The sequence below is a fragment of the Sciurus vulgaris genome, assembly GCF_902686455.1.
Source record: "Sciurus vulgaris genome assembly, chromosome: 11".
In the NCBI taxonomy this organism is placed as follows: Eukaryota; Metazoa; Chordata; class Mammalia; order Rodentia; family Sciuridae; genus Sciurus; species Sciurus vulgaris.
This window is the reverse complement of record NC_136472.1, coordinates 36,949,261-36,965,401: the sequence shown is the minus strand read 5'-3', so window position 1 is coordinate 36,965,401 and position 16,141 is coordinate 36,949,261. Positions and strand designations below refer to the sequence as shown.

The 16,141-nt window shown below is 38.5% G+C and overlaps 1 protein-coding gene across 6 annotated transcripts in view; it reads left to right on the top strand.

Annotated features, from left to right (window-relative positions):
- Nucleotides 1–16,141, top strand: part of TRIM44 (tripartite motif containing 44) — a 132,927-nt gene that overhangs the window by 96,369 nt on the left and 20,417 nt on the right. The window contains exon 5 of one of the 6 annotated variants that reach the window (XM_079104402.1): nt 94–3,054. The exons of the other annotated variants lie outside the window; for them this stretch is intronic. Coding sequence (XP_078960528.1) covers nt 94–286 — 193 coding nt within the window. The 3' untranslated portion in view covers nt 287–3,054. Of the gene's footprint in view, nt 1–93; nt 3,055–16,141 lie in introns of those variants that run through there. 6 annotated transcript variants of the gene reach the window in all.

Here is a 16,141-nt window from a genome sequence, read left to right as displayed (position 1 = left end):
AGTGACACAAAATCTGACTAAAACAGTTTATTTCACATACTGCATATCTGTTGTGGATCAGCTTTAGCCTTGCTCCCTTCTCCTTTATTTTAGAATGAAGACTAAAGGAGAGGCCCTATGTGGGGTATGCAGGCAAAGGGGAAAGAACAGTGGCAAAATCACACAGCTCCTTCCAGTAGAGCAGGTACTCACTGTCATGGCAGAGCTGCTTGATTTTAGAAGGGGAGAAGATTCCAAATATACTAGATTAGAATGTTGTTGCAGTGATTTAGGTAAAAGGTCTTGAAGTTTTAGATGTCGATAAGAATAGTAGCAACAGGGAGAAAAAGAACAGGTAGGGCAAACAAGGGTAGGGAAAACAGAGTGATTTAATGAGTGACTGTATTTGAGGAATAAAGGAGAAGGACGGTGAAATCAAGAGCCCAAGCTTGTAGAGCAAGCCTAGCTCTGGCTCTAGTTAGTTATATAAACCCAGGAAGGTCCTTGAATTTTTCTGGGCATGAGTTTAAACATTTATAAAATGAGAGTCCTGAATTTGATGTGGCCCAAAATGTTTCTTCCATCTCTCTCTGGCTCTGAAACTCCAGGGTCTCTTTTCTAGAAGACTTCAGGCTAGTGGAAATGGTGCTGTGGGAGGGAAATTTAGTTTGAAGACAAAAGATGCTGTAACAACTCCATTTTGCATTGGTCTGAGTATATTTATTTGGGTGTGTGCCTTTCCTTTTGGCTTTTACTCATAGCCCTCACTTTCTCCTTTGCTCTGCTGTGAGTCCAAAAAGGAAAAGAATTTATTCTTCATCTCCAAGGTGGGATCCTTAGGATCCCATAGGACCTTGAGTTTGTCGGACTAATGTAGCTTTCTGTTCTCCAGCATCTTTTAGTATCTTCACAAATGTCAGCCTAGAAGTCTGGGAAGAACACTTATTTCCCCCTATTCCCACATATCATGGAATCAAATTTTTTGCCAGTTCTTTCCCTTCTCAAGGGCAAGCTTCTTACCTCTCTTAGCCTTTAATTGCTCCTTCCCCATGGAAAGAGTGTGATTGGTGAGAGTCTAGCAATCATTTGACCCCTCTGTTGTGCAGGCTTAATGTGTTAATAGTTCCTGCACGAAAAAGACATTATGCTCATATCTTTCTTCTTTTGCTTTCTTGTCTCATCTTGTTCAGTCAGGGTGGGCCTCCCCTACTTTTTTGATCTTCATTATAGTAAGCAGATTAGGAAGAAGTTGTCTCTGATAAACTGAGATGTGTCTTTGGTCCAACTTACCCATATGGGTAGGTAAGTAAATCAGCACTTCTCTGGGATTCAGATAACTTTAATTTAGTGGGGCACTTACTGTGTCCTCAGATACCAGTCCATCTAAGTTAGCACTGTATTAATTGGGTCTGCTGCAAAAGTACAGTTATGCTCCTTAAGTTTTTGTTCTTCCTATTTAAAATTGGAAAATACAGTGAATAAGTGATACTGTGACCTTTAGCAGAGCCCTTTCAATATCACATCACAGTTGTTAAGGGCTTCCTATCACCTTTCCTCAGTTTTGCCAGTAGGAAAGTATAGTTGTCAAAGAGGAAAATGTGTTTTCACTTTGCATCATAGGTAGTTAATAAATCTGAGTTGCCGTCAACCAGTGTCTGCTTGACTCACGTGTTAGGGTTCTCTAGAGGAATAGAAGCAGCTCAGAGGATTGTGTGTGTGTGTGTGTGTGTGTGTGTGTGTGTGTACACATATAAATGTAATTATAAAAGATAATTTATTAGACTGACTTATACAATCAGAAATTGGATAGTCATACAATGACTGGAGGAATCAGCAGCTGCTCATTTCAAGAAGCTGGAAGTCTCATAAGAAGAGGGACCAATGATGCAGCCCCAGTCTGAGACTGAATCCTGGAAACTACTCCTTGAAGAATCACTGGTGAAAATTCACATTGGAAGACAGAAGAAATTGGAGTCTGATGTCTACAGGCAGTGAAAACAGCAGTAGACACCTGCTCAAGAATAATCCACCTAGGATCTACTGTGGCATCTTCTTTCTTTTGCTTTTTGTTCCAATCAGGGTCCGTCCCCCCCCCCCCCCCCCCCCCCCCCCCGTTGTACAGTGCTGCTGCCCACATTCAGTGCAAGTCTCTCCACTCAGTTTGCTGTCCCACATGCCAGTGTGGGACACCCTCTGGGAACACCCTCATAAAAATACCCACAAGTCTTTTAATCCTAGGTTTTTCCTAAGTGTCAGTCCAATCAATTTGACAATTCATATTAACCTTCACAACTCATAAATTATGTTCCCAGAAAATTCAGTCTAGTTCCATATCATGACATTTTAACTCTTTCAGCAAAAAAGCTGAGTTTGGTACTTTTTTCAGAGTCTTTTCAGTTAAGTGGTTACTTTGACTTTACAGTATTAAATTTCTTGCACAGTTTGGGATCCCTGAAGACAAAAGTTTTATTCTACTTAATAGTTTGCATTTTTTTAATGAAATTCCTTATTCCCAAACCTATCTCATCCATTGGCAGACTTTGAATGAATTCTGACATGATACTGAAGGAGGGTGTCTCTTTTTTTTCTTTTTTTCTAACTGAAATGACAAGCTAACTCAGTTAAAATATTAAATCATTTGTGTGTATAATTGCAGCCCAGAAAAAATTTTAAGTCTTTATTATTGTTTCTGGACTTTTTCATGAGACAGAGCTAATGGGCAAGCATTACTTTATTCCACAAGCGTAAGTACCAGGTACAGTATGAGGCACAGGAAAGATAAAGAATAAACTATAGATCGTGCTCTTGAGGCATTTGTAGTCCAGTGAGCAAGAAGTTACAATATGCTAGTATCAGAGCTCACATAGAGAAATGTTTTAAGTGGTGTGGGAGGCAGAATAAAAAGTGATTGGTTCTTTCTGGGAAATGGGGGAATTTTACAGATGTTGACTATTCAGACCAGTGACCTGAAGGGAGCTGTACAACAATAAGTCGATTGGTGGAGAATAGAGAATGGACATCATATTAATTATTTGTTGTAAGGGGAATTTGAACCATGGTTTACAATGGGAAAAATAGATATAATTTTATCACTATTTAAGTTTTTTTATTTTATCAGTATTTAAGTTTTCAGCATCATACTTTATTTTGTAAGGAGAGAGCTTAGCCCCCTTTTTTTCTCCTGATTCTAAAAAGAACATGGATGTAATATAAATAAATAGGGTATATTCTAAGGCAGCCATAATTTAGGCCCTTTTCAATCTTGAAGTTACATTTATTCATTCTTTTTCCTGTGCGTTCTGGTAGAGATGTTGTTTCTTTTTTTTAACATCTTCTACTCTTAGTTCTCTGTTGTAACCATCTCTTGTTTTTTATTAGTCAGCAACTATGTAATTGTAAGAAACAGAAATCCACCCAAATGTTCAGATGACTTGGGGCATTGGGGTATAGAACAGACATGTTACATTTCACAGGACTCAATCAAAGTAAATACTTCTGTGCCTGGTGGAGGTAGGAGTGAGAGATGATTAGGACTAGAGAATGTTCTTTTGGGGGTTGTGTGTGTCTCTCTCTCTCTCTTTTCCTCTTTCTTGCCTTACTCTTCTCTCCTGCAGCTTCCTCTGTTTACTTGTCTCCTCTTTTGCCATTGTAATTTCAGCTTGCCCAGACGCCCTTTAACTGCTTAGGAATTTTCTGATGTGGGATTCACCATTACCTCATCACTGTCTCAAAAGGAAATCCATCCATTCATCTGTCTGTTAATTAGCTGCTCTTGAGTTAGGAGGTCATAGCTAATCCAATCATCTACAGTTTAAAAAAAAAAAAAAAGTGGAAGTGTTGTTTTTTAGGGCTTCTCCTCTCCAAGGTAGGAAATAAATTGGGAAGAAGGATAAATTGGGAAAGGAAGGCAAAATTGAAAGGTATTCTGCTCTACTGCCCTAAAGAGGCTAAGATAAACAGTCTAAGATGACAATTTAGATTTATCTAACACATTTTTTTTTTCAATAGACAACAGAGTACCCATAATTGCCCACATTCAGAGTCCATCCGTTTCTTGCAGACTTAGCATTTCACAGAAAAATAGTGACCATTCAACCAGCACAGGGCCCCTACCCCTGCTGCTCATTCCCTGCTGTTGCCTCTTACAGATCAGAGTATATGAGAAAAGCCGTGAATTTGGAATCACTGGTTTAGTTCCATCTCTTAATAATTCAGTGACCAGGAATAAATTCCAATTTCTTAGAGTGTCTGTTTTCTGATTTGCAAAATAGTCTTGATTTGTGCCTCACCAGCTTCCTTGGGGACTTATGATGGGCATTTGAATGACTTTGTGAATAGTAGAACACTATACAAATGAGTTCAGTTATTAGTAAATTATGTTAGAGATGGGAACAAAGATTGATTTTTTACTTAGCAGTTAACATGAGGTACTAAAGAAAAGTTCTCAGATATCTGCTTACCTATGTCAAGTCATGACTTTAGACAGGACTCAAACACAGAGTTTGTGGTTCTCCAGCTCTAACACTCAGGCTGTCATCAACCACCTGGAGTTCCTTGAATGAAGATGTAATAAAAGGCAGTAGGTGTATGTGCCTACATCAGTGTGTATGCTGTAGTGGCTCCCACATAAGAGAGAGGAGCTTTTGCTTTATTCATTTTTGAGTGAGAACTATTTTAATCACAATGATGGTGTTAAATGGGCTGTTATCTCCGTGCTTCCTTTAGTTACATTGTGATAATGGGAATAAAAACATGAATCATAAACGTGATTTAACTGAAGATCATCTTTACTTGGATATGGATAAGAACAAAGACCAGACTTGTCAACATACAAGGTCACTTCCTCTGTCAGTTTCAGGTTGAATCTGCAGTAGATAATCCTCAGTGCTGCTGCTTTATTCCAGGAGGGAGAATTAAGGAGAGAGGGTTGGGGGTGTAGCCATCTATTTTTCTTTGCCTTTTCTATGGTGGTATTATGTCTCTGGTCTCTTGTGGGAATGAGGCAAGAAGCATTATTCTCCTAAATTCTGTCTTTGGAAAAGAAGATTATCCATATATATTAAAAAATTTACCACCACAGATACATTATTTGAAGAGAGGCAACTTGATACAATGGAAACACCACAAGCTTTGAAGTTAAACATGGATTCAAAAGTCAAATAGTAAGACACTGCACTAACTAGTCTCTAATGGATATAACCTTGGGAAATTACCTTTGTAAACTACATATTTTTCACTTATACAATGCAGAAAATGGTACAGATATGTGATCTCCTCTAATAGGGCTAGCACATAGGTAATCACTGTTGTAGTGTAGATATACAGTGTCCCCCAAAAGCTCGTGTGTGAGACAGTGCAAGATGGATCAGAGGTGAAATGATTGGGTTGCGAGAGCTTTCACCTAATCAGTAAATTAATCCACCGCTGTGGATTAACTGGGTGGTCACTGTAGGCAGATAGTATAACTAGAGTAGGACCATCAGTGAGGATACGCCTTTGGAGTTTATATTTTGTCCCTGCTGAGCAGAGCAGAGCACTTTTCCCTGCTTTTGGTTTCCATGTCCTAAACTTCTTTCTTCTACCATATCCTTCTGCCATGGTGTTCTGCCTCACTTGGGCCCATTGACTGAATCTCTGAAACTGTGAGCCAAACTAAACTTCCTCTTCTAAATTGTTCTTGTCAGAAAAATTTGGTCACAGTGTTAAAAACCTGACTAAAATATTAAGTGTTGCCTATAATCATGATTTTGGAGGCTTCTGATGGTTTCTGGCCATAAGAAACAATTCATTCAGATGAGAGCTGACCATCAAGTGGTAGGTACGGTGGAAATCTTAATCACACAGTAGGAAGGCTTCTCTCTAAAACCATAGGCCATCTCTAAGGCTGCTTGCAGCTCTGTGCTGCAGTATAGCATTCACTGCATTGTATTTCTTGAGCTTTGGGGAGGAGGAACATTGCTCAAGACCCTTCAGAGAAAAGGCAAGATAGGAAATTTAGGTGAGGAATGAGGATTTAAAACTCAGATTTAATCGTAGGTGACCCAGGGAGACTGTTTAACATGGACTTTGGGTGTAGACTACAGAACAGAGTTTAAAGAAGTTTCATTATTTAATCCCCTGCTAAGTGGCAGTCACCCTACAAAGTAGCTTGCATATGTGATTTAATTTACTCCTTCTTCAGTCCTGCAAAATAGGTGGAGTTATTCTCATTTTGCAAATGAATAAAAGAAGCTAAATAATTCATTGAAGGTCATCTAACCAGTAAGTTAAGGGCTAGGTAGGCTTCCATCTATTTCTGACTCCAAATTTTAACTTCTTCCTACAAGGCCTATCTGCACTAAATCCTGCTAAATCATAGAGACCGCTTGCTTAATCCAGTAATTTCTAACTCTTGATACTCAGCTCCCAAGAGGATTCATGAAAATAGAAAAAAAGCCTATGCACTGTTCACAGTATTCCAAAAAATTTGATGGGAAATCTTAACATTAGGTTGCAATGGGTTTTTACTTATTAACAAAAATGCCAAGTTTCTTTCTTGAGGGTAAAGTTTATGTTAACTCGTTTTCTCACATCATGACCTCATTTGTCATTTATTAATAATGCATTTAATTCTTATAATAAAACTAATCAAATACTCAAAAATACTTTTCTGTCATCTAAAGACTTGCAAATTCTGAAAACTGGAGAGTAAATAGGGGTCCTTGATGGTAAGAAGATTATAAAATAATAATTGAATCTAAATATTGCAGACTGATAAGTTATCAGTCAAATCTGACCATAGGAGGTGTTTTGTTTGATTGAAGTGTGTATGTGTGGATATTGTTTTGTTTTTCAGTGTTAAATTTCTGAACATTTAAAAATTCCAAGACTTTACATCATAAAGCAAATTTTTTACCTTCTTTGAAAAAGTTCTGTCAATACTGGATCCACATTTCTCCATGACAGTGACCAGGTGAACGTGCACTGTTATTTGTTGGGGAATGTGCCACAGCTTCTCTCTAGCCCAGCCCATTCATTTATGTTACCTGTCAGGTCTTATAAGCATTCGAATCTGTGATGCTTACACTAGTCCAATTTGCTCATGTTGTTGCTTGGTTATAGAAGAAAACCATTCCCTAACTATATTCACTCACACTTTTAGTGCCCTGTATGGTTTTGTGACCCTTTTCTTATGTTATTATTTTATATCTTTCATGTAAACCTGTCTTCTTCCCAGAGGAAGGTCATACTCTGACCTCATCTCTTCTTAGAAAACACCTAAACCCCTTATAGGTGCCAAATACATTCTCAGGACCTACTTGCTAGAGAATAGTGACAAACAGCATGGGGTTTGACGTCAGAGAGACCTAGATTAGGATACTAACCCCACTATTTATTAGGAGTTATGTAGATAGTTTCTTCAGCGTCCATTTTCTTATCTGCAAAATGGAAATAATCTGTACTTATGGGATGAAGTGAGGACTGAATGACCTGTAGTGCATAACATTTAATAACCACCTAGTGTCTGTTGACTCTTTTACTAAGGATGGATGTGCAGTTGGCACTTACTTGATGCTTATTAAATGAACAGATTAATCAGTACAATAAGTTAAATATATGAGTTCAGTGTGTTTGAACAGTCAGGTAGCTGTAAGGGATGATGTCACCAAAAGTGTCTCCAGCAGGCCTGGGGGGGTCACAGATTTATGATGACTTGAAATTCCCTAGTTTTGATGAGACCTGAGGAAGCACATTGGTGGCAGAATGAGCATGTAAAGTTCTTTAAAATAGATTTATGATCTTATCTCTATGGAATAGCACCAGCCATTTAATGTAAGTTGTTATAAGGTTGAAAAAAAGAAACAAATCTCTAATATTCTTGCAAGGTAGGCTCACACTCATTGTTTTGAAAACACACTCAGGTCTTCAACTTGGCCTCTGGGCTAGATTCCCTGACATAGCAGCTAGAGATTATCTCCCTGAAGAATCATAGCAAATGCAAGATGACTGCTAGAAGGGGAAAAAGCATTAGACCGTGTTCTGGGGCTCCTGGTTTGCTTCCTCTTTTTACAGTTTGCAGGACCAGGCAGAGAAGAACGAAATTTTTACTCTGTACCATCACTATCTCATTTAGTACACTAATCCTCTGAAATAGTTGACTATACAAATGATGAAACAAGGTTAGAGAGATAGAGGGATATATTCTAATTCTCACACTTGTTGCAAGTGACTGGGCCAGGACTTGGCTCTCTTCAACTCTGCATAGCCTCCCAAAGACAGCCTCAACACCCTGAAGTATACACAGAGCCTGTTAACCTCCACACACTCCTGTAAAGAAATTGAAGGCCAGCACAGTGGTTTTATTGAATGAACACACTTTTCCTCTTTCTTTTTATTCATTTTCAGCTCATATTAAGCACTTAAACACAGCATTTGGTACTAAGGATACAGGGTAAATAAGGCAGATGAGATCAGTTCTCTGGTAGAATTTAATTTTAGTGAGAAGTAGTAGCCCCCCACCCCCGACCTCTCCCGCAAAAAAAAATTTCTGGAGGTGAAAAAGGATTGTGTTATATAAAGTTAGGTATTTTTATAATGGGATTTGTGAAGATGTAATTGTGTTTACAGCCGAGATTCAAATATTAGTGATTTAAACAGTCTTTTACTAGAATTGGCCAAAGAAACCAGGTAATTGACCTTGATTCAGCATCTTTATAATTTAAAGGTGTACACAGACATTTCTTTCCTTGTTCTGTGATTCCCGAGAGGTGGTTTTGCTAGCCCCATATTAGGTAGATGAGGGGATTGAAGGAGATTAAATGACTTGTCCAGCGTTGCCCAGTTAGAACTGGCAGTGTCAAGAGTCAGGACTTAGAGAAGCCCACCTTGTCCTATAGTCCATGTCTTTGCTGTCATCACTATGTTTGCTCAAAACCCAACCCTTGTTTTCTCCTCTTTTTCCAAAATGCCCTCATCCTTGACTTTGCTTCTTAGTAAATGGCATCATCCTGTTTTTTTCAGACCCCAGTGCAAGAAGCACCCTCATCATCTTCTCTCAGTCTTTTCATATTCCAGTCAATCTGCTAATCGAAATACTTCCCATCACCTCCATCCCTCCATCCTTGTCCAAGTTATGTCATTTCTCTCAACTGCATTTTGCCTGTCGCCATTCTTACTCATCCTTCCCGCCACCCCCACTCCCATTCCAACTCACATAGAAGCTCAAGGGAATGAACTTTCAGGATATAAAGAGGATCTTATAATTCTTACATTATGAGTTATATCATGTCCAGAATTTTCTTCAGAAACACCCATGGGAAAGAGGGCCTATAAAGCCATGGTAGATGAGCTCCCGTCTCCCTCTGTTTCCTCATGCTGGCTGCTCACCCGTTGCTCACGTGAACCACACTACTTCTTACTCTTTTTCATGCAGAGATGGAGTTCTGCTTACATCAGGGACATTTTACCCTTGCCTCCTGTGTCAGGGCCCTTCTGCCTGAGTACTCATCTCCAGATCTTCGTGTGATCCGTTCTCTTAGGCCTTAGATCCAGGCCTCTGCTGAAATATTACTCCTTAAGACCTCTATTTCTTACTCTGCTCCAGATTTCTGGATATACATATCACCACATGAAAAGAGGTCATGTATTTTAACTCCTATTTTCCTTTCTTCCTCACTGAGAAATAGGTGTCATGAGGTGAAAAACTCATTTACACACCCTATACACTGTAGAACATAGCGTGCACTGATTTGATTTTTTAAATAAATAAATAGCTTTGTAAACCCTATTTTGTCACTTGTGGAAAGAACCCTGATTTGGCATAGATTCACTTAGATTCACTTGATCACACCCATCTGTCACCTTGTATAGGTCATTTACCTTCAGAAGTTATTTGAGTCTGTTTTATTCTAATGGGAAGAAATAGCTGACCCCCCCCCCAAAAAAAAAAAAAAACTAATAAACCACTAAACAAACAAACTAATTTCATATTTTTAGAAAATCAAACAGGGAACAGTGGTAGGAAAGGACTGGGGAAAGGAATCTATTGCAGATAAGGTGTGCAAAATGGACTAAGCAGTATATATTGAACTGAAACCTGGCAGAACACAGGAATCAGCCAAACAAAAATGTATGTGGACAGCATTTCAGAAAATGGCATAGAGTTCAGACCCACATCAGACCACTTCACCTTTTAGATGTTTTTTTTCTTTTTTGATGTAGTGTCCCTAGCCTCAGTTACTGTTCACTGCAACAGACATGGTCAGGACCCAGTTATGGTCTCATCATCAAGAAGCTTCCAGATTCCCTGTCATACTGATGTAATTCAGACAACTCAGAAAGGAACTCCTAGATAACGTGAGCATTTGTTTTGATGTCAAGTGGATCCCCAGATGTCTTTGATCATCATGAAACAACAAAAAAAACAAAAATTCTAAAAATACCAATAAAAAATATTTTTGTATAGATGAGTATAAATACTGAATATATGGTATAAAATAATTTGGGGAATAGGAGTAGTAAATGCAAATAGGGATCAAGTGGAATAACTTTTAAAATAATAAAATCACTGCTTAGACCTATGCTTTCCCAACCTAGGGTCCCTGAAAGTAATAATAGGAATTAGAAAGCTGTTTGCTGTGTTTCAAAAATAAAACTGAATCATAAGGCTACACGGACTATCATTAACCTCATGACCTTTCAGATAGTTCTTTTATTGGTTTATTCAGTATTTCAACAAAATTTTAATGATTTATCTACCATATGCCAAGTTTTATGTCAAGTGGTAGAAAATATTTTGAATGACTAAAATAAGAATTCTTGCTTTTGACACATTTTAACCATCTAGTAGGGTAAAGAGACAAATGAATAATTACAAAACAATATAGCATGTACTGGTAGAATTGTTTATGGGGTTCTCTGAGAAGTCCAAGGGGTGGGGAGAATGCTAATCCAATGGAGAATATTTCCTAGAGTAGATACTGCTAAATCTCAGTCTTAAAGGGCATATATAAATTAGCCATTTGGATCCAAGGGAATGAATTTCTTGGCAGGAAAAAGATCACATACTTAATATATAGAGAACTTTTAATTCTCCAGAGTACTTATGCATTGTATCAGAATTATGTTCAATTGTCAGTAACAGAAAATTGGTAACAGTAGCTTAAGCAAATAAAGGTTGATTTGTTTCACAGAAAAAATTTGGAGGAAAGTATCTGCTGTCTGTGTTCAGTGGCTCATACTGTCAGGGCTGGTGTCTGTCTCTTCAGATTTCCTGGGCTGCTTATCTTATGATTGAAAAGGGGCTGCAGATTGGGTATTATTTCCATGTTCAAGCATAAAGAGGGGATCAAAAGAAGGACCATATCTCTGTTAATAGAAAAGTAACCACTTTGCCAAGAAACCCTCAACCCCATCACTAAACTGGAAAACTTCCTTCTCTGCAAACATAACTTGAACTGAACTACATGACCACCCCTAACTGCAGTGTAGGCTGGGTACACAAATATTTAGCCCTTCTACCCTCCACAGCAGAAGGTAGCCAGGAGAACAAGTTGGGGGTTCCTCCTAAGTCAACCACTCAGTAGTATCCATCACACATCATTTCATTTGCTCCTTGTAATAAGCTTGTAAGGTAGGAAGAACAGGTTTTATTAGCTCTACTTTATAGAAGAAACACATCTGGAGAACTAGACTATTCTCAAATCACAGAGCCATTTTAGTGATAACAAAACAAAAGTTATTATTGAGTTTACATATATGCCTGTTCTGTATCTAAGTACTTTATATAAATGTTCTCTCATTTCCTTCTCCTGCATCCTGGGGGTAAGTAGGTTCTCATTTTATAGATGTATCCAAGTAATAGATCTGAGATATATAGGAGATATTGACATAATTTTCCCAGCATCACAAAACTAGCCTATAGCAGAGACAGGGTTCAAACCACAGTTCTTCACAATGCCAATCTGATGTTGTTCTTGCTTCTTCTGCCTTTTAACGATCACAATTCTCCCTGTGGATCTAGGAATGTGCCATCTAACTGACATTGCCCAGAGCCCTTGAAGCTACCCTATGCCCTGTTACTCCTTTTAATTTACATGACCCACTCCTCTTTCTTCGTTATGGCTTTTATGGACACAGAATCCAGCAACACATTATTTTAAATGTCCTGCCATTATGAATGCATTTCCTTTCATTGTAATAGCACCAACTATAATGAATACATTTTGTTTCTGTGCAGATGTCACTGGCATTTTCAATGCTCCATTCTAATTTATGTTAGAAAATGAGTGCTTCAAGTATTGCCCAGGCTCCCATTACTCCAGAGGAAACGCGGGACGCCCTGTGTGTGTGCATATGTTTTTGCATTCATGTAGCAGATAGAATATTTTGGTCAGAATGAATTGTGTGCCTGAAATGAGAAACTAGGCCTTTCCTGGAAGGGCACATTGAAGGTATTTTGCTGTGCATATTAGCAAACCTGTGCAAGCAGATTTCTTTGTGAATACTTTGGGCTACTGAATAACCACACATTGTATGCAGATTTTTGTGTTAGAAGGAAAAACCCTGCTGCTTTAGGGATCCAGGTTTGGGGCACACTAAAATCCTCTTGCCTTCATGTACATAGGCAAAAAATAGTTGCAGATAAGCTCAGTGTATCATTCACCCCATCCACCAGCCAACAGTGACATAACCTTCAGTGTTGAAGGTGAAGAGTGAGACAGAGGTCCACTTGGGGGCAGAATGTGCTGGGATTGAAATTAGTTATGAGATTGATCTTTATGGTGAGAGTTGGCCCATGCCATAGAAGATGGTAGTACCATTTGTGGATTGTGAATTGTGGAAAGGGGCTAGGGTACTCAACTATCCAGTAAATGGCCTTGGGTTTCAAAACATACCTCTGCAGACATATATGTACACATTCAGACAGTCTGTAGGGAATTCTTGGTATGCTATATTTATATAGGCCAGATATATTCTTTCACAGTCTTAGGATCTCAACAGTTAAAGGGTACTGGAAGACAAGTTGTGAGACCTAATATTATGAGTCCTCATTCAAGAATTCTGGAAATTAAAAAGAAGGAGGGGTAGTAGTTTACAGAATATGAGAGTGTCCTAAGTTTCTATGAAGCACTACATGTTTATATCATACCTATTCCAGCTCAGTCGTTTAAATATGCAGTAGTTATCCCTTAATAAAAATTGGCTACTCAGTTTTAAATTACTGACTCAGTAATTACAGAGCAAATCAAAACAGGAATAGTGGTTGCAAACTGAATCTAGAATGAGTATGTGTATATGTGTATTTGTATATACAGTAAGCATATATGTTAAGAGGTCTGGAAGTGTTTGTTTTGCTTCCAATCTCCCCCCTTCCCCCAAAGGCCAAAATCCTTTCTAAAATTTGACTTGGAGAAGTAAAATGTGTCTGTGTCTTTAAGTGATTTTAGCTATCTCCAGGTTTTTTACTGCTGAAAATCTATCAAAAACCTAATTTGTAGAATGTCATTATCTGTAGAGTCTCCTTTCCTGTTTTATAGGGGGTGCCTTACCCTCTTTGAGTCTCTCAAGCTTTAATTTTTACATGGTGCATCACTTAACTTTTATGTCAGTATAGGAAAGATACTTGGAAGAACTAGTTTTCCCAAGTCTGTCTAGAAGTATAAGCCTATATGAAACTGGTGCAATAACCTTAAAGACATTTTTAATTCCTGCTAGAAAGTTCCTAATGCTTGACCTATACTGAAAAGTTTACTAATTTACAGGAAATTTTATAGAATCAAATATACTGTTGGGGGTAGTTAAAATGCAAATGGCTCCAACTCTGTATTAAATCTGAGTCATATATTCTCCAATTTTGTGAATTCATACAGCAATGATGCCTGCTGTATGCTCTAAAAGAAAACAGCAAGAGGCAAGACCATTCAAAGCACTGTGTGTCTAGGTGCTCTCCTCTGCAGTTCACCATTTCCTCAGGAGCAGTGATTTGAAGCACATTTTACTTTTGTCCTGGGCAGCGTTAGTCTTCCTTCAACTTGGAAAGCCTATTAGAAAAGGACGAAGAAGTGAGAATACAAATAGAAGCTGCCTCCTGCAGTGCTGACTTCAGGTTTCTGTGGACAGGGCACCAGGAGGCAGATGTAGCTCACCATCAGAAACAGCTTTGTGACAGAACGCAGGAGACCAAAAACCAAGAAAAATCTCTGCTTTTCATACCCTCTGACCCTATTGGTGTCGAGATTAGTCTTTATAGTGAGGAACAGGGGCAACAAACAATAACAGCCTGATTCTTCTTCACTTCACTGCTATCTATGCAATGAATTAGCCCATTTTAGAGCTGCCCATTTTGAGTTCCTCGTAAATGTGCCTTCAGGGGACTGTATAACTAGAAGCAGAGCCATTTGCATTAATTCATACTGTACCTATCTTTGGTCCCCTAAAACTTAATTCAAGGTTCCCTGCCATCTGTGTATATAGTACAGTTTCTGGTCTCTAAATAGCTCTGCTTATAGTCTTCTCAGGGCGACTGAACCATATGGAACAGGACCGGCCCCAAAGAGAATGTGGTGTCCTATTTCCTGGATCCAAGTTGTTGGTTTCTGTTGTCCTTCGTTTGTTGTAGTCATTCTTAGCTATGAAACAAATTCAAGACTTAAAAAAATTTTTTTAACTATAAATAGCACCTGGTACTGAATGAGAACAAGGTGATGCCAAACCTACGGATTTTCCAAAACTTAATCTGAAATAAGAGAAATTATGGTAATATCTGTTATTTATAAAGTATGCATCTTTTGCTAGATAAACCTTTTAGGACTTTAATAAGGTTTCCTATTTAGTGTTCACAACTACTCTGTTGAAAGGTTTCATTGAACCCATTTTACAGATGAGGATACTGGAACTCAGAGAGGAAAGTGACCTTCTTTATCTCAGTTCCCAGTCCTTTTCTTTTAAATGGTTATTAAAAACCAGAAGATTGAAGACAGAGCCATCAAAAAGATTGCATTAATCCATCTAAGATAGGTGAGTTGGTGCTTCTTTATATCAGGTGGACCAAAAAAGTTACCACATACTGCTGCAGAACCTCCACACTCCTACTAATTACCAAATCAGAGTGATACAGAGCTGGCAATGACTCACAGTCAATTCAGCCTTCTTTTCACTGTAAAAACATGGGTTTTGCAGTTTATCAAATATAGACTTTAGGTATGGTCAAGTCATTCACTTCTCTGAACCTGTTTCCACATCTGTTAAATGGAACCAAAATGCCTTCTTCTTAGAAATGAGTCTTAAGTTAGAAGAGACTATAAGGGCTGGGGTTGTGGCTCAGTGGTAGAGTGCTTGCCTAGCGTGTGGGAGGCACTGGTTTTGATCCTAAAAATAAATAAATAAAAGGTATTGAATCCATCTACAACTAAAACTGTTTTTAATAAAAATAGACTATAAGTACTGATGATAAGGAATGCATATTGAATAAATTTTTTAAAATATATAATTGCTTGAAATGTCATTTTACTCTGTTTATGTTAGCAAATGTTTTCCCAAGCCTCTGAAGTATTTTGGCCCCAGCAGGAGAGTGGTTAGAAGATAGTGTTCTTCAGTTTCCCAAAGGCCGATCCATTCTTTAGAACCAACTTTGCTTTTTCAGTCAAGTTTTTCCCTCCAAGGTAGGAGATGGGCAGTTGCTTTCTGCCCTCCCCATCTTACAGCTCTTCAAGTATTCTCTCACCTCCCTTTTGTGATTTCCTTAAGTGCTTTTAATGGTTGCTTGATACTGGAAAAATATTCCCAGCAGGCACTCAATTTGTAATTGCTGCTTGTTCCTTGATGTGAATTTGTGACTGACCTTTGGGAAAGCTGTGCTGGCTGGCATTGGGACTGGAGGAGGGAGCAAGGCTCAGTTCCAGCAAAGTGAGATGATGGGTCTCTGAGCAGCTGGCAGGCAGCTGGAGGAGTGGCTCTGAAGATTGCTCTCATACCTTCTGTCACCTTAGTCCAGTGTGTCTGGAAGTATAATTAGCAGAGATTTGTGGTGAACTCAAATGGCACCAGTGAGAGCACATAGCAAGACAAAAACAAAGATAATAAACAAAGGGCAGATCGCATTACATTTTTTCAGTGTCTTTTTTATCACCATGAGCAGAAATGGCACATCCTTAGGAGTATCCTAGATAGAACTAGAGTTAAT